The sequence below is a fragment of the Caretta caretta genome, chromosome 1 (assembly GCF_965140235.1).
Source record: "Caretta caretta isolate rCarCar2 chromosome 1, rCarCar1.hap1, whole genome shotgun sequence".
NCBI lineage: Eukaryota > Metazoa > Chordata > Testudines > Cheloniidae > Caretta > Caretta caretta.
The window spans coordinates 357,135-381,678 of NC_134206.1; the positions used below are offsets into that span (position 1 = coordinate 357,135).

The 24,544-nt window shown below is 54.0% G+C and overlaps 1 protein-coding gene across 2 annotated transcripts in view; it reads left to right on the top strand.

Moving 5' to 3' along the window:
* Window positions 1-24,544, top strand: part of LOC125637768 (F-box/WD repeat-containing protein 7) — a 42,896-nt gene that overhangs the window by 17,708 nt on the left and 644 nt on the right. For both annotated transcript variants that reach the window (XM_048852877.2, XM_048852800.2), the window contains 10 exons: window positions 13,687-14,019; window positions 17,051-17,133; window positions 17,471-17,609; window positions 17,862-17,996; window positions 18,098-18,221; window positions 18,484-18,620; window positions 22,930-23,043; window positions 23,263-23,444; window positions 23,654-23,879; window positions 24,253-24,463. In XM_048852877.2, the coding sequence (XP_048708834.1) occupies window positions 13,687-14,019; window positions 17,051-17,133; window positions 17,471-17,609; window positions 17,862-17,996; window positions 18,098-18,221; window positions 18,484-18,620; window positions 22,930-23,043; window positions 23,263-23,444; window positions 23,654-23,879; window positions 24,253-24,463 (1,684 nt within the window). The remainder of the gene's footprint in view (window positions 1-13,686; window positions 14,020-17,050; window positions 17,134-17,470; window positions 17,610-17,861; window positions 17,997-18,097; window positions 18,222-18,483; window positions 18,621-22,929; window positions 23,044-23,262; window positions 23,445-23,653; window positions 23,880-24,252; window positions 24,464-24,544) is intronic.

Sequence of the window (24,544 nt, forward strand, 5' to 3'; positions counted from 1 at the left end):
TCAGAGTAACAGCCGTGTTAGTCTGTATTCGCAAAAAGAAAAGGAGTACTTGTGGCACCTTAGAGACTAACCAATTTATTTGAGCATAAGCTTTCGTGAGCTACAGCTCACTTCATCGGATACTGCATCTGATGAAGTGAGCTGTAGCTCACGAAAGCTTATGCTCAAATAAATTCGTTAGACTATATAGTAAAACTTGAGTTCTGCTTAGCTGTACGTTAACCAATCATTTTCCTGAAATTTAACTAATCAATCCTAACATATTTCAGAGTAACAGCCGTGTTAGTCTGTATTCGCAAAAAGAAAAGGAGTACTTGTGGCACCTTAGAGACTAACCAATTTATTTGAGCATGAGCTTTCGTGAGCTACAGCTCACTTCATCAGATGTCTCTAAGGTGCCACAAGTACTCCTTTTCTTAATCCTAACATATTGTAACATGATTATTTAACCAATTATATCCCACCACCTTAATTAGTTTACACCCAGCAAAATTAATTATACAGCAGACAAGAACAATCACAAAACCAGACAGAGATTATACAGACAAACAATAGCAAAGTGGGAACTATAATGACAAAACAATACAGAAGTGAGGATTTCACATCCCAGCTATTGATAAGTGAGTTCTTGCCAGACAGGATGCTATCAAACTAAGTTTCCTTTTACATCTTCTAGGCACTTCTCTTTCTCTGGAGGCGATAGGCATTATCAGGACAGGATTGTATTCCTAACAGCCCAATAGCACCTTATTTCAATGTGACTAGGTTGGAATGTGAGGATGTGACCCTACACTTCCCAGCTTATGGCTGCATCTGTTGCTTAGCCAGAGATCTCAGCCTAAGAACAGGCCTCAGACTGTCACAGTGAGAAAAGGCCTTATACAGTCAGACAGTGATTTTGATTCTTTCTTTTATACCTCTATAACTAGCCAAGTGATAAGAATACACCTAAATTCTTAGAGTCTAAGCCTTTACAGACAGACCTGAATATCTGTATCCTAACATGTGCTCCTTGGATGTAGAAACAGAAGAATCCCGTGTAGGAGGAAGATGTTCTGTAACCTGCATCTGGCACTGGTGCGACTGCCACTCAAATATTGTTTCCGGTTCTGCTGTCCACAATTCAAGAAGAGCCATTAGAATTACTGCTGGATTGGAAATTCTGTCTTCTAGAGAGAGCGCTCAGGATCTCAGTCTGTTTGGCTTGATAAACAGCAGGTTAAGGGGTTGTGAGAAAATGGGAATTTTCTGTAGTGTTTTTATGAGTCCTGTGTGTGCCTCAGTTTCCTCTGTATGTTGCATGGTTATCCAGTGGTTGGGGGGAAGGGATTGAGTTTGCTCTCAGGACAGACTAAGAGACAGGAGTGTGTGTTTCACCTCTCTCTCTAGGTGGAACTCAGTGTCATTAAGGACCTGGTTAAAACCAGACCAGAGCAAAAAGAGGCCAGAGAGACAATGTAAGCGCCAGTGACTCCTGGATTTCCCTGCCTCTCAGCAGGGATGCTGAGCAAGGGCTCCAGCTTGAGAACAAAAGACTGGGCAGTGTGAGGTGGGGAGTAAGTGTGAGCTCTGGAAGAAGGCTGGGAGCTCTCTCACCTGGGAACTGATCAAGGAGGTCAGACTGAGCAGGAACTGGAGTTACTACGGCTTGGCTGGGCTCTGGGCTGACCAGGATCGTCTGTGTTTTGTACTTCTCTGTGCTGACCTAAGGGCTTCCTGTGCTGTGTGCCAGATGGCTAATAAACTCAACTGTTCTGAAAACGCGGCTTGTGTGGCACTGCCGATACTAGTGCTGTGCACTGACCCTGCAGAATGCACGTTCTCTGGCAGGAGTCTGTCTCGGTGGGACTGGCTGAACAGAGCTCACGGCGTGAAGCGGGAAGTCCCAGAGGTCCAGTCTCAGGAGGCAGTGATGCCACCTGGCCTGCCCTGAAGAGAGAGTGAGACCCCTTGGGTCTGGCACATGGGAGGGCTTCTTCCTAGAAGCTGGGGGTGTAGCAGCGATCTTGCGGCTCCATGATGGGATGACTTGATCATAGTTAATAAACACCAAAACTTTATAATAGAGGGCTCTTCAGTCTAGGAGACAAAGGTATAACAAGATCTAATGCCTAGAAGTTGAAGCCAGACAAATTCAGAATAGAAATGGGATGCAGATTTTTAACACTGAGGGTAATTTAACCATTGGAGCAGTTTACCCAGGGATATGGTGGATTCTCCAGCACTGGCAATTGTTAAATCAAAATTGGTTGAGATCTGCTCTAGTTCAAACAGGGACTTAGTTCAAGGAAGTCCAATGGCCTATACCCTGTGTCGTACAGGAAGTCAGATTAGATGATCGCAGCAGTCCCAGAGATGTCATTACCTGTTTCCAAGTCACTGATGACTTGGAAGAAAATGGTGGTTCTTCGAGTGCTTATTCATGTCCATTCCAATAAGGTGTGTGCGTGCTGCGTTCATGGTAGCCGGAGAATTTTTCCCTTAGCAGCGTTCATGGGTTGGCCTTGGCGCACCCTGGAGTCGTGCCTTCATGGCACTCAATAGAGAGCCCTGCCGACCCACTACCTCCTCAGTTCCTTCTTCCCGTCAGTGACGGTAGCTGGGACTTCCCCTTGCTCTTGCATCAGCAAGCGGCTGAGCAGTTCCTTCATTACTTATGTGAGCCAGGAGGACTCGCTCTGTGTTTGCTAATCCCATGATTTAGTCAGTTTTTAAAAGGGCTCGACAGGCTATACCCTCATGTCCGTCAGCCTGTCCTGGCCTGTGACCTCAACCTGGTCCTGGCCTCTCTCATGAGACCGTCCTTCGAGCCCTTGGCACGTGCCCACTGCTCTACCTCTCGTACAAGGTGGCGTTCCTGGTGGCCATAACCTCAGCCAGGATGATGTCTGAGCTCAGGGCCCTAATCTCAGAGCCTCCCTACACTGTGTTCTGTAAGGACACTGTTCAGCTCAGGCCCCATACTGCTTTCCTCCCAAAGGTTGTGTCGCAGTTCCACATCAACCAGGACATCTTTCTCCCAGTATTCTACCCGAAGCCTCATTCCAGCAGCAGGGAGCAGAGACTACACACTGTGGATGTCCGCAGGGCGCTAGCCTTCTACATCGAGAGAACGAAGCCATTCAGAAAATTGGTCCAGTTATTTGTGGCAGTGGCGAACAGAATGAAAGGTCTGCCTGTGTCATCACAGTGCATTTCACCATGGATCACGTCCTGCATCCAGAAGTGCTACAACCTGGCGGCGGTTCCCGTATCCCCAAGCACTGTGCACTCCACCAGGGCGCAGGCTTCATCAACAGCATTTCTGGCTCAGGTTTCCACTCAGGAAATCTGTAGAGCAGCGACATGGTCCTCCATCCACACTGTCATCATGCACTATGCAATTACCCAGCAGGCCAGAGACGATGCAGCCTTCGGACGAGCCATGCTCCAACCAGTGGAAGACTCCAACCCCAACTCCTGAACTTAGGCTTGTGAGTCACCTGATTGTAATGGACGTGAACAAGCACTCAGAGAAGAAAAAAACGGTTACTCACCTTCTCATAACTGTTGTTCTTTGAGGTGTGTTGTTCATCTCCATTCGAATACCCACCCTCTTACCCCTCTGTCAGAGTAGCCGGTAAGGGGGTGGTGGGTCAGGAGGGCTCCATGTTGAGCGCCATGAAGGTGCGACTCCAGAGGGTGGCCAGACCAACCCGACAGATGCTTCTGGGGGAAAAATCTTCCGGCCACCATGCACATGTGCGCGCGCACACACCTAATTGGACTGGACATGAACAACACATCTCGAAGAACAACAGTTACGAGAAGTGAGTAACTGGTTTTTGGGGTTTTTTTGGATGCTTATGTATCAATATACCAAAAGTTAAAACACAAGGTGGGGTATTAGATAGTGCAGAGGTGGGCAAACTTTTTGGCCCGATGGCCATATTGGTGTTCCAAAACTGTATGGAGGGCCGGGTAGGGAAGGCTGTGCCTCCCCAGACAGCCTGGCCTCTGCCCCCTATCCACCCCCTCCAACTTTCCGCCCCCGACTGCCTTCTTTAGAACCCCCAACCCATCCAACTCCCCCTGCTCCTTGTCCCCTGACTGCCCCCTCCTGGCACCCCCTTTCCCTAACCGCCCCCCCCCCCCCCCGGGACTCCCATGCCTATCCAACCCCCACCGCTCTCCCTGTCCCCTGACTGCCCCCCGGAACCTCCTGCCCCTTATCCAGCCCCCGCGCTCCCCACCCCCTTACCATGCCACTCAGAGCACCAGGACTGGGAGCCGTGCCGCCTAGCCGGAGCCAGCCACACTGCCTGGCAGGAGCTCACAGCCCCGCTGGGCACAGCACTGGCTGCACAGCGAGCTGAGGTTGCAGGGCAGGGGGACAGCAGGGGAGAGGCTGGGGTTTAGCCTCCCCGGCCAGGCGCTCAAGTGCCAGGCGGGACGGTCCCATGGGCTGGATGTGGCCCGCGGGCCGTAGTTTGCCCACCTCTGAGATGGACTCTGCTGCAGATTACCACATCCCACCATGGAACAGGATGACCTGCTCCTTAATCACCAATCTATAATGTATCAGAAAAAAACTGCGTGATCACAGTGAACTTCAATTTGAGTGACATATGCTGGAGGTCTCATGCTGCCAGTACTAAAACATCTTTGGAAAATCTAAACATTATACGTGATAATTTCCTAACTCAAAGAAGTGTTGTGGGGATTCTGTATTAGACCTCGTCTTGCCAGATAAAGAGGAACTGAATACAGAACTAAAAATTGGAAGCCGGGAACAAAAAGAACAAAAAGAAAGTGGTTCTGTTGTTCCCTTCTGGCTTTGGAATCTCTGTGATCGTCTAGTCCTGTGGCTCTCAACCTCTCCAGACTCCTGTACCCCTGTCAGGAGTCTGATTTGTCTTGCGCACCCCAAGTTTCACCTCACTTAAAAACTACTTGCTTACAAAATTGGGCATAATACAAAAGTGTCATAGCCACTGTTACTGAAAAATTGCTTAATTTCTTATAATTATATGGTAAAAATTGCTTAATTTCTTATTTTTACCTCCGCTGACAGGATCAAGTATATCTAGACCATCCCTGACAGGTGTCTGTCTAAGCTGTTCTTAAAAACCTCCAATGATGGGGATTCCACATCTTCCCCTGGAAGCCTTTTCATGATTCATAGATTCTAAAGCCAGAAGGGACCATTGGAATCTCGTCTGACCTGCTTTATAGCACAGGCCACAGAACTTCCCCAAAATAATTCCCACAGCCGATCAGTTAGAAAAACATCCTGTCTCGGTTTAAAAAGGGTCAATGGTGGGAGAATCCACCGTGAGCCTTGGTAAATTGCTGCTCTGAAACCTGTTCCAATTACCTCACTGTAAAAAAATGTATGCCTTATTTCCAGTCTTATATTCCAGGGCCTATCCTTATAGTTAGAAAGTTTTTCCTAATATCTAACCTACATCTCCCTTGCTACAGATTAAGCCGGGGATGGACAAACTTTTTTGCCCAAGGGCCACATCTGGGAATAGAAATTGTACGGCGGGCCAGGAATGCTCACAAAATTGGGGTTGGGGTGTGGGAGGGGGGTGAGAGGTCTGGTTGGGGGTGCGGGCTCCAGGATGGGGCCAGAAATGGGTTCAGGGTACGGGAGTGGGCTCCGGGCTGGGATGGGGGAGTAGGGTGCGGGGGAGCTCTGGAGTGGGGCTGGGGATAAGGAGTTTGGGGTGCAGAAGGTTGCTTTGGGCTGGGACCAAGGGGTTTGGAGGGCAGGAGTGGGATCAGGGCTGGGGCAGGGGTTGGGGTGCAGGGAGAGGCTCAGAGGTGCAGGCTCTGGGCAGTGCTTACCTCATGTGGCTCCCGGAAGCAGCGGCCATGTCCCCACTCCGGCTCCTACGTGGAGGCACAGCCAGGCTGCTCTGCATGCTGCCCCGTCTGGAGGCACCACCCGCAGCTCCCATTGGCCGCAGTCCCTGGCCAATGGGAGCTGCGGGGGCGGCACTTGGGGCAGGGGCAGTGTGCAGAGCAGAGCCCGCTGGCTGCCCCTATGTGTAGGAGTCAGAGCGGGGCCATGTTGCTGCTTCCGGGGGTGGCATGGAGCGGCCCCCGACCCCGCTCGCCGGCTGGAGCGCTGGAGCAGGGCAAGCCCCAGACTCCGCTTCCCAGCGGGAGCTCGAGGGCCAGTTTAAAACGGCTGGCAGGCCAGATGCAGCCCATAGTTTGCCCACCCCTGGATTAAGCTCATTACTTCATGTCCCTGCCTTCAGTGAACATGGAGGACAACTGATCACCATCATCTCTGTAACAGCCCTTAACATATATGAAGACTGTTATCATGTGTGTCCTGTCCCCTTGTGTCTCCCCCCCCCCCATTCTTTTTCTTAGTCTCAAGACTAATCATCCCCCATTTTTTAACCTATCTCCATAAGTCAGATGTTCTAAACCTTTTATCACTTGTGTTGCTCTTTTCTCAACTGTCTCCAATTGTCATATCTTTCTTAAAGTATGGCACCCAGAACTGGACACAGTAATCCAGCCAAGGCCTCACCAGTGCTGAGTAGAGTGGGACATTGTCTTATGTACAACACTCCTGTTATACACCCTGAAACATTAGCCTTTTTCATAACTGCATCACTTCGTTGACTCATACTCAATTTGTGATCCACCGTAAAGCCAGATTCTTTTCAGCAGTGCTACTACCTAGCCATTTCTTCCCCATGCCATAGTTCTGCATTTGATTTTTTCTTTCTAAGTGCAGTACTTTCACTTGTCTTTATTGAATTTCATCTTGCTGGTTTCAGACCAATTCTCCAGTTTCTCAATGTTATTTTGAATTCTAATCCTCTTCTCCAAAGTGCTTACAATCCCTCCGAGCTTGGTGTCATCATAAGAACATGAGAACAGCCATATTGGGTCAGACGAAAGGTCTATCAAGCCCAGTATCTTGTCCTCTGACAGTGGACAATGGCAGGTGCCCCAACGGGAATGAACAGACAGGTTATCGTCAAGTGATCCATGCCCTGTTACCCAATCCCAGCTTCTGGCAAACAGAGGCTAGGGACACCATTCCTGCCCATCCTGGCTAATAGCCATTGATGCACTTATCTTCCATGAATCTATCTAGCTCCCTTTTGAACCCTATTATAGTATTGGCCTTCACAACACCCTCTGGCAAGCAGTTCCAGAGGTTGACAGTGCGTTGCGTGAAAAAATACTTTCTTGTGTTTGTTTTAAATCTGCCAGCTATTAATTTCATTTGGTGGCCCCTTGTTCTTGCATTATGAGAAGGAGTAAATAACACTTCCTTATTTACTTTCTCTATACCACTCATGACTTTATAGACCTCTATCATATCCCCCCTTAGTCGCCTCTTTTCCAAGCTGAAAAGTCCCAGTCTTATTAATCTGTCCTCATACAGAAGCCGTTTTATACCCTTAATCATTTTTGTTGCCCTTTTCTGAACCTTTTCCAATTCTAATATATCTTCTTTGAGATGGGGCGACCACATCCGCATGCAGTATTCAAGGTGTGGGCGTACCATGGATTTATATAGAGACAATATGATATTTTCTGTCTTATTATCTATCCCTTTCTTAATGATTCACAACATTCTGTTCACTTTTTTCACTGCTGCTGCATATTGAGTGGATGTTTTCAGAGAACTATCCACAATGACTCCAAGATCTTTCTTGAGTGGTAACAGCTAATTTAGACCCCATCATTGTATATGTATAGTTAGGATTACGTTTTCCAGTGTGCATTACTTTGCATTTATCAACATTAAATTTCATCTGCCATTTTGTTACCCAGTCACCTAGTTTTGAGAGATCCTTTTGCAACTCTTCGCAGTCTGCCCGGGACTTAACTATCTTGAGATAGGACTGGGCCCAGTACAAACCCCTGAGGGACACCACTATTTACCTCTCTCCATTCTGAAAACTGACCATTTATTCCTACCCTTTGTTTCCTATCTTTTAACCAGTTACCGATCCATGAGAGAACCTTCCCTCTTATTCCATGACTGCTTATTTTGCTTAAGAGTCTTTGGTGAGGGACCTTGTCAAAGGCTTTCTGAAAATCTAAATACACTAGATCCACTGGATCTCCTTTGTCAGCATGCTTGTTGACCCCCTCAAAGAATTCTAGTAGATTGGTGAGGCATGATTTCCCTTTACAAAAACCATGTTGACTATTTATCAACAAATTGTGTTCATCTATGTGTCTGACAATTTTGTTCTTTACAATAGTTTCAACCAGTTTGCCCGGTACTGAAGTGAGGCTTATTGGCCTGTAGTTGCCAGGGTCTCCTCTGGAGCCCTTTTTAAAAATTGGTGTCACATTAGCTCTCCTCCAGTCATTTGGTACAGAAGCTGATTTAAATGATAGGTTACAGATGACAGTTAGTAGTCCTGCAATTTCACATTTGAGTTCCTTTAGAACTCTTGGGTGAATCCCATCCAGTCCTGGAGACTTACTATTGTTTAGTTTATCAATTTGTTCCAAAACCTCCTCTAATGATACGTCAATTTGGGACAGTTCCTCAGATCTATCACCCAAAAAGAATGGCTCAGGTTTGGGAATCTCCCTCATTTCCTCAACAGTGAAGACGAGTTGCTGAATCTCCCTCACATCTACAAAACTGTATTCTCCACTCCATTATGTAAGTCATTTATGAACCCAGGACTGACCCCTGCCGAACCTCACAGTGACCCATTGATAAATACTCCTTGAGTCCGGTCTTTCAACCAGTTGTGCACTCACTTTATAGTAATTTAATCTAGACTACATTTCCCTAGTTTGCTTATGAGAATGGCATGTGGAACTGTGTCAAAAGCCTTGCTAAAATCAAGATACATCACGTCTAGAGCATTCTTCCATCCACTAGGTCAGTCACTCTGTCAGAGAAGGAAATGAGGTTGGTTTGCCATGATTTGTTCTTGACAAATCCATGTTGGCTAGTCCTTATAATCTTATTATCCTCCAAGTGCTTACAGGGTTGGTTGCCGAATAGCTTGTTCCGATGTCTTTCCAGGTATCAAAGTTAGGTTGACTGGTCTATAGTTAATTCTCTAGGTCCTTTGTTCCCCTTTTGCCCTTCTCCAGTCCTCTGGGACTTCACCCCTCCTCCAGGAGTTCTCAAAGACCATCTCTAACAGTTCCAAGATTGCTTCAACTAGTTCCTTAACTACCCCACGGTGAATTTCATCAGGCCTTGCTCATTTGAATACATCTCACTTATCTAAATATTCTTTAACCTGTTCCTTCCCTATTCTGGCTTCCGTTCCTCCCCCTTGTTGTTGTTGTTAATTGCGTTGAGTGTTTTTAGTGAAGGCTGAAGCAAAGTAGGTATTAAGTGTGTCAGCTTTCTTGAGGTTGTCCGTTATTAACTCTCCTTCCCTGCTAAGTTGAGGACCTACAGTTTTCTTTGTCTTTTCTCTTGCACCTAATGTATTTATAAATCCTTGTCCTACTGCCTTTTATATCCCTTTCTAGGTGTAACACATTTTGTTCCTTAGCCTTTCAGATTTTGTCCCTACATGCTTGTTCCACTCTTTTGTACTCCTCCTTAGCAGTTTGTCCATGTTTCCACTTTTTGTAGCATTCCCTTTTGTTTTTCAGGCCATTCAGGAGTTCCGGATGGAGCCATATTGGCCTCTTACTATCTCTCCGATCTTTGCACCTTTAATGTTGTCTCTCTCAGAAACTGCCAGGTCTCCTGAACTCCTTTATCCCTTAGATTTTCTTCCCATGGGACCTCACCTACCAGTTCCCTGAGTTTGTTACTGTCGACTTTTAGACGTCCATTGTCTTTATTCTGCTGCTCTCATGCCTTTCTTTCCTTACCACGGTGGTTTTCAACCTTGTCTTGTCTGTGGACCCCTAAAACATTTCAAATGAGGTGCGGACCCTTTGGAAATCTTAGACATGGTTGGTAGACCCCCAGGGGTCCTCAAACCACGAGTTGAAAACCACTGCCTTAGAATCATTAAATCCCTCATTTCAGGATCACTTTCACCCACATTGCCTCAACCTTCAGATTCACAGGAAGTTCTTCCCCGATAGGCAGAATCACGTCTGAAATGGCCGTTCCACTGGTTACTTCCTTCACCGGAAACTAAGAGTTGTCTCCAGTATGTTCACAGAACTTACTGGAGGTTGTGTGTTTTCCCGTATGACATTCCCAGTAGATGCCTGAGTAGTTCAAGTCTCCCATTACTACCTGGTCTTGTATTTCAGAGATTTCTGTTATTCTAAAATGCCTCATCCACCTCCTTGTCCCGATGAGCTGGTCTGTGTTAGGATATAGATATTCAGGCCTGTCTGCAAAGGCCTGTACTTTAAGAATTTAGGTGTATTCTTATCACTTGGCTAGTTCCAGAGGTATAAAAGAAAGAATCAAAACCACTGTCTGCCAGTGTAAGGGCCTTCTCTTACTGTGACAGTTTGTGGCCCTGTGCTTAGGCTCAGGCCTTTGGCTAAGCAGCAGAGGCAGCCATAAGCTGGGAAGCGAACAGTCACATCCTCACATTCCAAACTAGTCACACTGAAATAAGGTGCTATTCGGCTGTTAGGATACAATCCTGTCCTGATAGTTCCTATCACCTCCAGAGAAAGGGAAGTGCCTAGAAAATGTAAAAGGAAACTTAGTTTGATAGCATCCTGTCTGGCAAGAACTCACTTATCAATAGCTGGGATGTGAAATCCTCACTTCTGTATTGTCTTGTCATTATAGTTCCCACTTTGCTGTTATTTGTCTGTATAATCTCTGTCTGGTTCTGTGATTGTTCCTGTCTGCTGTATAATTAATTTTGCTGGGTGTAAACTAATTAAGGTGGTGGGATATAATTGGTTACATAATCATGTTACAATATGTTAGGATTGGTTAGTTAAATTTCAGGAAAATGATTGGTTAAGGTATAGCTAAGCAGAACTCAAGTTTTACTATATAATCTGTAGTCAATGAAGAAGTGACTGGGTGTGGGTGGGGGTGGGCATGGGCATGTGGGTGTGGGAAATGGGAGCAGGGAATGGGGGTAAGAAAATTGGAATCATGTTTTGCTAAAGGGGGAAATGGGAACAGGGAATGGGAGTAAGGAAGTTGGAATCATGTTTGGCTAAGGGTAGGAATGGGAACAGGGACACAGGTGTAAGGCTCTGTGGTGTCAGAGCTGGGAAGGAGGATACTAAGGAAGGAAACTGGAATCATGCTTGCTGGAAGTTCACCCCAATAAACATCGAATTGTTTGCACCTTTGGACTTCGGGTATTGTTGCTCTCTGTTCATGCGAGAAGGACCAGGGAAGTAAGTGGGTGAAGGAATAAGCCCCCTAACAGTCTGTAGCAGACCCCTAATGACATCCCCCTTCTTTTTTCCCACTTTACCTTCACCCTAAGCCTTTCAGCTGGTCTGCCTGTCCCCTCCTTCTGGACCTCAGAACACGTGAATATATTCTTGGTGTGTAAGGCAACCCTTCTGCCCTCTTCCCTTCCTGGCCGTCCTGTACCCCTGCGTGCCAGTATTCCAATCAGGAGAGTTATCTTACCAAGTCCCTGGGAGGCCACTTGAGTCATCATTTAGCTTGTGTACCAACACTTCCTGTTTATCCCCCATGCTCCTTGCATTTATGGGCAGACATCTAAGATGTGGAGCAATTCCCTCTTGTTGCTGCTACATCTGTCTTGTCATTTTCCATCCCCCTTCTGCCCCAGCCAAACACTTATCCCTTTGGTAAGGTCAGAGAGAGACTTTTTTATACCTCCCTGGGGGTTTTGTCCCCTGCCCCCTGGGAACTTAGTTCAAAGCCCTCTTCACTGAGCTGGCAAGTCGGTGTGCAAAGCTGCTCTTCCCCTTCTTAGAATCATAGAATCATAGAATATAAGGGTTGGAAGGGACCCCAGAAGGTCATCTAGTCCAACCCCCTGCTCGAAGCAGGACCAATTCCCAATTCTTGGTCAGGTGAGCCCCATCTCTTCCCAGCACAGTATCCCACGGTCAAGGAGGCCAGAGCCTTCCATCTACACCATCTGTGCAGCCGTGCATTCATCTTCAGGACTCGCCTGTTCCTGTCGGGGCCCTCACCTTCCCCTGGGAGGGTGGACAGGACCACAGCGTGTTCCCCCTTGCTCCCAAAGCCCCCAACCTCACTGCTGATCTGCTCCCGCTCAGACCTGCCAGTGTCGGGATGATGGGCAAAGGGCAGGGCGTCTTGGGTGCCTCCTGGGACATCGTGTTGTACTGATTGCTATAGATTTCCCCCGTTCCCATGCGTTCTGTGCTGCTGTTTGATGTCTGATTGCTCCCTTCACTTCCCCACTGAACAGGGCGGGTTGCGAGCCAAGTAAACTCTTCTTTGGGGACATTGTGGCTTTTTGGCCATCTAACAACCTCTTCGAGAGCTCCCCGTTTCTATTCACGTTTCTCTGTCCACATTTTCCCTAGGCTTTGGGAACTAGCCCTTCTGAGGAGCCAAGTGTTTGTTACTGGTTGGGGCATGTCTCTCTTTGCCCTCATCAAATGTAACTGGCTGATGATCCTGGTCCGTAGGCCACGGCCCACTTCCAGGCTAGCGATGGTTTGGCTGTGTCAGTATGCAGTCCGGGATAAGAAAAGGGGTACTTGTGGCACCTTGGAGACTAACCAATTTATTTGAGCATAAGCTTTCGTGAGCTACAGGTCACTTGATCGGATGCATACTGTGGAAACTGCAGAAGACATTATATACACAGAGACCATGAAACAATACCTCCTCCCACCCCACTCTCCTGCTGGTAATAGCTTATCTAAAGTGATCACTCTCCTTACAATGTGTATGATAATCAAGTTGGGCCATTTCCAGCACAAATCCAGGTTTTCTCACCCTCCGCCCCCACCACACACAAACTCACTCTCCTGCTGGTAATAGCCCATCCAAAGTGACCACTCTCTTTACAATAAGAAAAGGAGTACTTGTGGCACCTTAGAGACTAACCAATTTATTTGAGCATGAGCTTTCGTGAGCCACAGCTCACTTCATCAGATGTTTTCTCACCCCCCCCCCCCCTTCTGGTGTTGGGTGTTAGAAAGTTATCTATTGTTTTTGGAAGATCCAGTTTCTCAAGATCTAAGAAGAGTCCAGAGCGAAGTCCGTGCCCTGCCCTGGTCTGAAGGGGAGGTCACTCTGTCCCCCCGGCATCTACCCTTTGGCAACCACCTGGTGCAGGGCCCAGCTTGCTGCCAAGGGCCAGGCAAGAGGAGCTGGACCTGCAGGACTCTGGGGGGGCTGCTCCAGTCTGGGACGGGTCCCAGCTCCGCTGTTAGTGCTGCGGAGAGCTGTTAAAGCAGCTAAACGCTGCTGGGTTGGGAGCACTGGGGTTACCGCACTAGCAGTGTGCGTGTGACTTCCAGCCCTGTGTTACGGGGGCTCTGGGGCCCTGCTAGGTGGCTGCAGGCCCTGACAGCCTTTGAATGGGGCACTGGTGCTGTCCACTCATGCCAGGTGCCTGTGGCCCTTCCCCCTGGCTGGGTCTGGCTGTGGAAGAAGGGACCCGTTGGCCCTCACGTCCTCAGAACAGGGCTCCGCGCGTCATTGTGGTGCCTGCCATCCCTGCGCTCTGCCATGCAGCACCTGGCTGTCAGCAGGAGAAGCTGTTCCCCACCCAGACCCCACCAGTGAGCTGCCTGGGGGTGCGCAGACCCCTGACTCCATGCCGCTGTGTCTTGCAGGTGCTGGCTGAGGAGGAGAACGGCGTCCAGGCTGCCTGGGAGTCGGAGGAATCGGATTGCTCAGGTGTTGAAGGGGGTTCTGGTCCAGAGTCCAATGGCTCCAGAGTGCGAGTGGGGCAGGAGCCCGAGGAGCTGGCCGGCCATGGGGGGCTGGAGCCTGCCAGCTCCAGAGTCTGTGGGGCACAGGAGGAGGAGGAGGAGGAGGGGAGCTGCTGCAGCGATGAAGGGGAGGACGGCAGTGACGTCTATTTCTATTACACCATTGGGGAGCGCTGGATTGACTATCTGGAGAGGACCGAGGAGGGCAGCCTCATCCGACATGTGCGGCCAAAGGTAACGGGGTCAGGGCAGCCACGAGCCCGTCGGGGCTTCCCTGCACGATAGGGATGAGCACGTACAGGCCTGGGGGCTGCCACGGGGCACCGGCTGATGGCTTCTCCCAAGAACAAGGGAACCTGCCCGCAGGCCCAGGGCCAGCCCTGCCCCGAGTCTCTGTACCGAGTCTCTGTACCCCATGAGGAGGGCTGGAGGAGAAGCTGGACAGCACCTGACTAGGGCAGAGATTAAACCTGGATTTCCCCACAGCCTGAGAGTGGAACAATGAGCCCTGTGGGGCAGGGCCAGCTCTAGATTGGGAGTACCGGGTTGGTCTGTCTGTTGAGGGTTGGGGGTGGTACTGGGTCTCTGTCAGGGATGGGTGTGGTACAGGGTCTGTCGAGGGATGGAGGGATATGGCGGGGGTCTGTCTGTCAAGGGGCTGTGGCAGTACGGGGTCAGTCTGTCTGTCGAGAGGTAGGGGTGGTACAGGGTTTGTCTGTTGGCGGTGGGGATGGTACGAGCTCTCTCGGGGTGGGGGTGGTATGGGGTGTCTGATGGGGGTCTGTCTGTAAGGGGTGGTACAGGGTCTGTCTGTCAGCGGTGGGGATGGTACCAGCTCTCTCGGGGTGGGGATGGTATAGGGTGTCTGATGGGGGTCTGTGTGTAAGGGGTGGTACAGGGTGTGTCTGTTGGGGGTGGGGGTGGTATGGGGTGTCTGATGGGGGTCTGTCTGTAAGGGGTGGTACAGGGTCTGTCTGTCGGCGGTGGGGGTGGTATGGGCTCTGTTGGGGGATGGGGGTGGTATGGGGTATCTGATGGGGGTCTGTCAGGGGTGGTACAAGGTCTGTCGGGGGCAGTACCGGGTCTGTGGGGGGGGCACAGGGGACGCTCTATCGGGGGGGTCGGCACAGGGTCTGTGAGTTGGGGGTGGATTGGGGTCTGTGGGGGGTGGCACGGGGTCTGTGGGGGGGGTGGCACAGGTTCTGTGGGGGGGGCACGGGGGTCTGTCAGCTGTGTTCCCTCTAAACTGCGCCCCATCTAATCTGCGCCCCAGGAGTGATCGAAGTGCCCTGCGGTTGGTTAGCAGAGAGGCTCCATCAGGCTGGCAGCCCATGTTCAGATGTCCCGCCCCCACTGCTCAGCAGCCCTCTGCCCCGGAGCCCCTGCTGGCTGTGCAGGGGCGGAGTGTTGATGTCAGGGTGTCCCCCTCCCCGTGCACCCCAGCACAGGGGGGGAACAGCCCCAAGGGTCTGAGGTCTGAAAGCTGGTGAGCGAGTGCCTTTAACTTAAGGAAACAGCGCACGGTCTCTCAGAGACTTCCCCAGCGCACACAATCTCTCTCTCTCACACACACAGATATGCGCGTGTGCAGAGTCTGTGTCTCTGCATACACACACACACACACACAGAGTCTCTCTGTGCGCGCACACACACATGTACACACGTACACACACAGTCTACACACACACAGTTTGTGTGTCTATACACACACACGTACACACACAGTCTACCCACACACAGTTTGTGTGTCTATACACACACACGTACACACACAGTCTACCCACACACAGTTTGTGTGTCTATACACACACACACAGTCTGTCTCTCTCTGCACACACACACAGAGCCTGTCTCTGCGTGCACATGCGCGCACGCACACACACGTCTACACACACACAGAGTTTGTGTGTCTCTATACACACACATGCACAGAGATTTCAGAGTAGCAGCCGTGTTCGTCTGTATCCACAAAAAGAACAGGAGGACTTGTGGCACCTTAGAGACTAACACATGTATTTGAGCATAAGCTTTCGTGGGCTACAGCTCACTTCACACAGAGTCTTTCACACTCATCTCCGAACACATATTTGTGTTATTTTTGTTTGTTGTTACTTCTTGGTAGTTCTAGCAATGCACATATATTCTCTGTAATTTTATTCTTTCAAATTTTATTTTGGTGTTTTGACTGGTCTGTGCATTTCATAATTTTTTTTCTCTCTTACACTTAAATTTAATTTTTTGAGTAATGAGTTCTAAAATTCCTAACCTGTCCTGTCTGAAGTAATTATCCCTATGGTAACTTTTTAAAAATATATATTATATCTAGATTTTTTGTTTCTACTGGTGACGCACATCCACACATACCTCGGTGCACATAACAAAATTTGTTCCACACATGGACGGAAAAAATTAGAGGGAACATTGTCTGTCTGTGGGTGGTAAGGGGTCTCTGTCTGCCTGGGGGTGGTACGGGGTCTCTGGGGATGGTACGGGGTCTCTGTCTGCCTGGGGGTGGTACGGGGTCTCTGGGGATGGTACGGGGTGTCTGTCTGCGTGGGGGTGGTGCGGGGTCTCTGGGAGTGGTACAGGGTCTCTGTCTGTCAGGAGGTGGTATGGGGTCTCTCTGTCTGTTGGGGGTGGTATTGGGGTCTGGGTGGAGGAGGGCAGGGGGTCCCTGAGGGTCTCTCCAGAAGCCAGCTGGCTGCGCCATGTGGGGTGGCCATTCTTCAGCTCCTGCCAGCATTTGCTGTTCGTCCTTTGCTTCTTGTCCTGGCCTTTGGGGCTGGGATCCCCGCTCCCGAGAAAGCTGCCTCGGGAGGGGTGAGTGTCTGAGACTGCACTGTGGCCCTGCCTGGCCTCAGGCCCAGCCTCCCCGGAGAGTAGCCTGGGCCTGGAGTGGAGCTGTTCTCCGGCCTGGTGTAGGGACTGCTCTGGGCCTGACACATGTTGCCTTGGGAGCTAGTGAGCTGGGAAGCTCCAGCACTGAGGGGTGCAGCATGGGGCGTCTCCTCCCTGCTGGGCCAGGCTTGGGGCTCAGGCCCCCAGGCTCCTGTGCTGCCAGGGGTCCCCCGAGTCCCCTGCTGCTGCCTGAGTCAGGCTCATGCTCCTCCTCTGCTGGGAGCTGGCCCTCAGGCTGTCTTCAGCCTAGATGCCTCCCTAGTGATCCCTGCCCTCCCCCTCCCCCAGGAACTCCCCTAGCCCTCTGGGGGGCTATACTGTGGGTCCCCCTGGCCTAACAATCCCCCCCCCTCCCATCCGCTTGCAGATGAAGCGGAAGTCGGAGCATGGCCTGGACAGCAGGGCCCTGTCCCCTGGCAAGAAGCTCTGCAAGGGCTCAGAGTACGGCAGGTGAGCTTTGGGCTGTCCTGGGGCAGCAGGAAAAGGGGTCACCACTTACCAATACACACACACACACCCTGCCCGCCAGTCAGCCTGCACCAGCTCACGGCCCCCAGGGTGCTCGGCTGGGCGAAGGGGAACCGTGCGGAGCGGGGCTGGGATGTATGGGGCAAGGGGGCGGTGGGTAGTGGGGGGTGAATGCAGTTGGTTCTTGGGGTGGGGGAGCCTGGCAAGTGGGGGGGTCTGGTGGCTGGGGGTTGGCTCTTGAGAATGGGGGGTGGAGGGGTCTAGATAACTCCCCCAGTGCTGTTGTGTCTCACCTGACGGGTCTCTCCATGGTGACCAGGACGCTGGGCCCCTGCATTCCCAGCCCCACCACCACCTTTGGGGACCTGCGCAACGCCAAGCCGGGCCAGGGCCGCCGGCGCCGCATCCCCTCAGTCGCCCCGCCCCCAGAGCTGCAGGACTGGCTCCGCACCTTTCAGGTAGGGGACTGGCTCCTCCCCATCAGCGCAGTGGGGCCGGCCCAATGGGCCCTCCTCTGTCACAGACAGGGAAAGCATGTGTGGTGGGGTGATGGAGCCGTGGGGGAGAGGGGGCAGGGGCGGCTGGCCAGGGGGCTGGGACCGTGGGGGGAGGGGCGGCTGGGCGGGGGGCTGGGCTTGTGGGGGGGGCAGTGAGGGTGGTGCGCAGCTGCCGGGGCACACGGCCCTTCCCATGCGCTCTCTCCTGCCCAGAGGTGGAGTGGCCCGGAGAAGCTGGTGGCCCTGGACGAGCTCATCGACCGCTGCGAGCCCTCCCAGATCAAGTACATGATGCAGGTGATTGAGCCGCAGTTCCAGAGAGACTTCATCTCCCTGCTGCCCAAGGAGGTGAGTGGGGCGAGGGAGGGGCCAGCCTGGGGGAGAGCAGGAGCCACTGGCCCCGTGGGGCTTGGCCCCTGACTGGCCCCTGACCTGCCCCCTCTGTGCAGCTGGCGCTTTACGTCCTGTCTTTCCTGGAGCCCCGGGACCTGCTCCGCGCCGCCCAGACCTGCCGCTACTGGAGGGTCCTGGCTGAGGACAACCTGCTGTGGAGGGAGAAGTGCAGGGAGGAAGGTAGGAGCCCCGCCCCCTTCCAGGCCACGCCCCCTGCCGAGCCACTCCCTCTCCCTGCAGGAGGCAAAGTGGGGCAGGACCCTACAGGCTCCTGGCACCCGCTCCTGCAGGAGCACCCCCGCCCTGAGGCTCCCAGCCTGGCCCCTCCGCCCGCCTGCCCTGGCTCCCTGGTGGCCTGTTCCCCTACCGGAGAGGGCAGCGCAGCCCCTGCTCTGCTGCTGGGAGTCCTGTGCCCACGTCTCGCTGCCTTCCCCTGCCACAGGCATCGAGGAGCCCCTGAACCTGCGAAAGCGGCGCCTGCTGAGTCCCGGCTTCATGTACAGCCCCTGGAAATTCGCCTTCATGCGTCAGCACAAAATCGACATGAACTGGCGCAGTGGAGACCTCAAAGCTCCCAAGGTGGGTGAGCGTGAGCCATCCCCCAGCAGTGCCCCCTGCTCAGAGCCCCTGCCAATGGGTAGGGTGAACTAGGCCCTGTGAGGCGCACAGATGCGATAGGGGGAGTGGAAGCAATCCATGGCCAGGAACAACAGGGGGCATTGTAAGTATCTGGGAAGAAAAGAAATCTGGCTCCGGTCTAGACCCGTGACTGGCTGGAGCTGGTCACTGCGAGTGATGCCGCAGGCCGACGAGGCGTCTTTGAGGAATCGCTCGGTGCTGTCTGTCAGCAGAGCACATGCTCAGTGCAGGAAGGGCAGGCTGGCTTGCTGGCAATGGGGAATTGCCATCCCATGGGGTGTTCCCAATGAGCATCTGCAGAGCGTGGTGCTGCCTGGCCCTGGTCAGCGTTTTCATTGTGACCTGGAAACGTGCCTGTAAGACGTGTGGGTGGCAGAGCTGCAGAGGCGAGTGGGGCAGTCGGTGACCTGGCTCTCTTGGGAAGTGGGGCCCATTCAAAGGAGAGTTTTCGAGTGGTAAGATGCAGTTACCTATCAGCGGGGAGTGCTGGCTGTCCCTCCAGGGGGCTTGGGGACTGTCCTGGAAAGCAGCCACTGTTCAGAGGTCTGGGGATCAGCAGACACACGATGGGAGCTCCTTGTGCGACACTGTGGCACAACTGGCAAATGCGGCCCTTGGATGCACACAGGGGAGCAGTGTGTAGGGCCAGGGAGGGGATTTTCCCCTCTGTACGGCTCTGATGACACTGACAATGACCACGGCTGGAAGCTGAAGCCAGACAAGCTCAGTGGAAACAAGGCCCCAATGTCTAACACTGAGACTAACTCCCAAGGCCGTGGTGGATTCCCCATCTCTCGGTGGATCAGTGCCGGCCCTGGCCTCTTTCTGCAGCAAGCTCTGGACACGAGCCGTCGGGCTCAGTGCGGGGGGAACCGGGGAGGGGGGTTTAGACACGAGCCGTCGGGCTCAGTGCGGGGGGAACCGGGGAGGGGGGTTTAGACACGAGCCGTCGGGCTCAGTGCGGGGGGAACCAGGGGAATTAGACACGAGCCGTCGGGCTCAGTGCGGGGGGAACCAGGGGAATTAGACACGAGCCGTCGGGCTCAGTGCGGGGGGAACCGGGGGGATTAGACATGAGCCGTCGGGCTCGGTGCGAGGGGACCCGGGGAGGGGGGTTTAGACACGAGCCGTCGGGCTCGGTGCGGGGGGAACCGGGGAGGGGGGTTTAGACACGAACGGTCGGGCTCGGTGCGGGGGGAACCAGGGAAGGGGGTTTAGACACGAGCCGTCGGGCTCGGTGCGGGGGGAACCGGGGAAGGGGGTTTAGACACGAGCCGTCGGGCTCGGTGCGGGGGGAACCGGGGAGGGGGGTTTAGACACGAATGGTCGGGCTCGGTGCGGGGGGAACCGGGGAAGGGGGTTAGACACGAGCTGTCGGGCTCAGTGCGGGGGCAACCGGGGGGGGGGGGGGGGTTCTCTGGATCACAGGATCTAATGGCCCTTTGTGGCCTCACGGTCTCTCCTGGGATGATCTGAGCTCCTCTGAACCCGCTGCTCCTGCGCCCTGCAGAGGAACCGTCAGCCTGGCCTGCCTTTCCCCAGTGACCCTGGCCGGAAGTAGAGTCTGGTCTGTCTGCCTGCAACCCATCACCCCAGTGTCTGGGTGGCAGGACAGGACCGTCATCCCCACTGCAGAGAGGGGAAACTGAGGTACCGAGCTGCTGAGTGACAGCATTGAACTGAGGTCTCTGAGCACCTAGGCCAGTGTTCTGCCTTGAGGCTTTCCCCCATGGTCTGACAGTGCAGCTGAACACGGCCTGTCAGGCAGGGTCAAACTCAGGTCCAGCCTGCATCGTACCTGGTGCCTTGCAGGACAGCACCATGTGCCTCGGCGGAAGACGCAGGAACCCGCAGGAGGTAGTTCTAGGGAACCTGGGCTCTAATGGGCACAGATGGGCTTAAGCCCTGGTGCAGGAGGAGGAGCCCTTCCCTTCCCTTCCTTGCAGAGTTGCTGTAGCGGGTTGATCTCAGGGCATTAGAAAGACGAGGTTGGTGAGGTCAGAGCAGCTTTCGAGCCATTCAGAGGCCAGCTTGGAAGATCTGTGGCAGTGAGTTCCACAGGCTAATTGCACAGTGTCTCTCCTTTCCGTGTCATTGACTGTCCCCTTGTCCCAGTGCTATGGGACTGGGAGAACGGAAGCCCCTGGTTTCTTTCCCCGTCAGGATCTATAGACATTTTCCATGTCCCTCTTGTTCTCTGCCTTCTCAAGTAACGATCCCAATCTTTTCCATCTCTCTCCATAGGAGAGTTGTTCCCAGCCCTTGGTGATTCCTGCCAGCCCGTTAGCACTGCCCTGGGGGATATGGGGGCCAGTACTGTGCGGCGTCCAGACGGGGCTGCACCATTGAGTGACCTGAAGGCATTCGCATCCCATCCCTGGTGCAGCCAACAGCTTCTGGCAGTTTTGCCTGCAGGGCTCCATTGGGCTGCCTATAGTGGCACCCAGCACCCATCCCTGAGCTGAAGGGGTTAATTTTGCCTCCTGTGAGGTGTCCTGGTTTACGGACACCCCCCGCCCGTGCACGTTACTCTGCACTTATTGACATGGGATTTCATGGCTGTCGTCCTGTCCATTCCCCAGCTGGATTCAGTCTCTCTGCTCTCGACTGACCCCAGTGTTTCCCCTCCCTGCTCCCCCACTTTCCTGATCACTAATAAATACATCACCCAAGATGGGAGCTAGTCCAGAACCTTCAGCTCCCGCTCGCGGGTGGACGAACCAGTGACCTGGCTCTTCGCTTTCTGTCTCCTGGCCGCTTTGTACTTGTGATGAAGTAGGAATTTTTTGTAATATTTTTATGAAGCTTTGTGTGCCTCAGTTTCCCCCGTATCCTGCATTGTCCCCTGCTTTCTGGGCAGGGTAAGACACGGGTGTGAATAGCACCTCCCTGTCTGGGGCCTGAGGTTCCACAGCAGCGGCGCTCTTGGGAGGACCATGGCAAATCCAGCTGCCCAGACAGGGACACTCAGAGAGAGCGGGACTCCCCACCTCTCCGCAGGGGGCTGAGCCGCCTCCCCCAGCTTGGGACCAAGGGGCTGGGGGGTGAGGCGGGAGTTAAGAGTTGGGCTGTGGGAAGCAGTCGGCACACACCTGAACTGGGACAGAGGGGGGGCCTGGGGCTCTGGGCTGACCAGATGGACTGTGGTGTAACGTTTTGTTCTCTGTCCTACCAAGGGCTTCACCGCGGCCTCAGTCAACAAACACACTCTTTTGCTGGGGAACGCTGGCTGCACACCTGCAGACGCTGGCGGGGGGGTGTGCGGCTCCCTCAGGCCTCTGCCTCGCACTTGCTGAATGAAACTCATGTGTGCTGCAGGTGCCCGGAAGTCCAGGCTGAGGCAGCAGTGAGGCCACGTGGCTGACCCTGGAGGAAGAGTGAGACCCCCCCGGAGTCCTCCCAGAGACTGGTCCAAAGCTGGGCCATAGCACTGATCCAGGGCAGAACTTTGCTTTGTACCCCCCTGGTGACTTCGCTTCTGTAGCAGCCTCTTGGGGGGGCCTGGGGAAGGCCATTTGCAGTCTAGGTGGATGTTACTCTGAGTCTGGAGTGGAGCCCTGTCACAGATCCCCAGGTCGGGGCTACGCCCCCAGCATTGGAACGTCTCTTGGAGAAACCCTTTGCACATGCCAAGGGGTCTCTCGCTTCCTTCAGGGTGTGCCACGCCGCTGCCTCGCGGCCTGAGACAGCCTCTGCGTGCCCTCCTGCATGCCGCCGCGAGCTCTGCCCTGGCAGGCTGTTTGCCGTGACAGCAGGCAGAGTTCAGACCAGTCGGGTTTGTGGGGCTGCTGGACACAGCGCAGGGAGTCCGGTGAGCCAGAGACATGAGGGTAAAAGCATAGACCGTGCTGGTCAGTGTCCCAGAGCCCAGCCAAGCTGCTCTCCCTCCGACCAGCTCCCTCCAGCAGCCAGCACTTCTCCCCTCCCTCCCACCCTCCCTTCTCCACTCCCCTGCACGGCCAGAAACTCAAGGGCTCTCTGGCCCCTTGTCAATTTGGGTGGGTTCCAAGCACATCTTCCGTGACAGGCAGGTGACACCCAACTATGTCCCCTCACCTGCCCCAAGAGCAAACTCAGTCCCTTCCACCACCACCCTAAGGAGACTGAGTCACCCAGGGAAAACTGAGGCACACATGGGGTCATGAAAATATTCCAAAAAATTCCCACTTCTTCCAGTGCTGGTTGTTTCCTTTGGGAGGGGGAGGTCTGTCCAGGCTGGCTCCCTTGTTACCGGCTCTTCCCTCCACAGGTCCTGAAGGGACATGACGACCATGTCATCACCTGCCTGCAGTTCTGTGGCAACCGTATTGTCAGTGGCTCCGACGACAACACCCTGAAGGTCTGGTCAGCCGTCACTGGTGAGGTGAGCCCGGCCTGCAGCTGGGGCTGCAGTGTCCCTGGGCCCCACAGGGGCGGGTGGCTGAGCAGCCTGGCTGGCTGCTCCCACGCTGCTGTTCCTAATGGGGTATCTGCTCCCTCTGCAGGGGGCTGGGGGTGGCCTCAGCCTGGGCCTGGCTGTTCTCACACCTGGGATTTCCGCCTGTGGCTGCCCCCCCCCCTGACTTTCTCGTGCTCTCTGCAGTGTGTGCAGACCCTGGTGGGTCACACGGGGGGGGTCTGGTCCTCCCAGATGAGGGACAACATCGTCATCAGCGGCTCCACGGACCGGACGCTGAAGGTGTGGAACGCGGACACGGGCGAGTGTGTGCACACGCTGTACGGACACACGTCCACTGTGCGCTGCATGCACCTGCACGGGAGCAGGTAACCCTGGGGTGGGGGCGCAGGGATGGGAGCAGGGGGGCAGGGCACCTGCCCGGGGGCAGGTAACTTTGGAGCTAATCAGTGGGGCAGGGGAAGCCCACACAGGAGGGGGGCCGGGTAGAGGGGCCCATCCCAGGCGGGGCTGCTGGGCCAGGGGGGAAGCGGGGCATGGCGGGGCTGCTGCTGCTCAGTGTGCCTGTCGTCTGCAGGGTGGTGAGCGGCTCGCGGGATGCCACGCTGCGCCTCTGGGACATCGAGACCGGGCAGTGTCTGCACGTGCTGATGGGGCACGTGGCTGCCGTGCGCTGTGTCCAGTACGATGGGCACAAAGTGGTGAGCGGCGCCTACGACTACACGGTGAAGGTGTGGGACCCAGAGAGTGAGAGCTGCATCCACACACTGCAGGGCCACACCAACCGCGTCTACTCCCTGCAGGTGAGATCCCGCCCCTGGGTGCGACCCTGCCCAGACCCCAACCCCTGTCCCCTGCCTAGGCACCATCCCCAGGCAAGACCCTGCCCAGAAACTGCCCCTTTTCCAGGTGCCGCCGCCCCTAGGTGAGACCTGCCCCCTGCCTAGGCACCGCCCCTAGGCGAGACCCTGCCCCTTTCCCAGGCCCTGCCCCTAGGTGAGACCCCCCCACCCCCCCCAGGCGAGAACACTCCCTCTCACACCAGCTGGGTTTGCTTCCTGCCCAAGCCCCTCCTGCTGCATGCCCAGGATGTGCCAGGCCCCCCCGGGGTTGCCTGGGCCGTGCCTGCTCCCTGCTGAAGGGGCAGCCCTGCTCACCCGGTCTCTTTCCGGGCAGTTTGATGGGACGCACATCGTGAGTGGCTCTCTGGACACGTCGATCCGGGTGTGGGACATGGAGAGCGGTAACTGCCTGCACACGCTGATGGGGCACCAGTCGCTCACCAGTGGCATGGAGCTGCGGGACAACATCCTGGTCTCGGGCAACGCAGATTCTACCGTCAAGATCTGGGACATCAAAACAGGCCAGTGCCTGCAGACACTGCAGGGTAAGTGGGGCGGGGTGGGGGCAGCCCTGTCCTCAGCCAGCGCATGGGGCGACTCTCTGCCCGGCTGGGCCGGGGTAGATA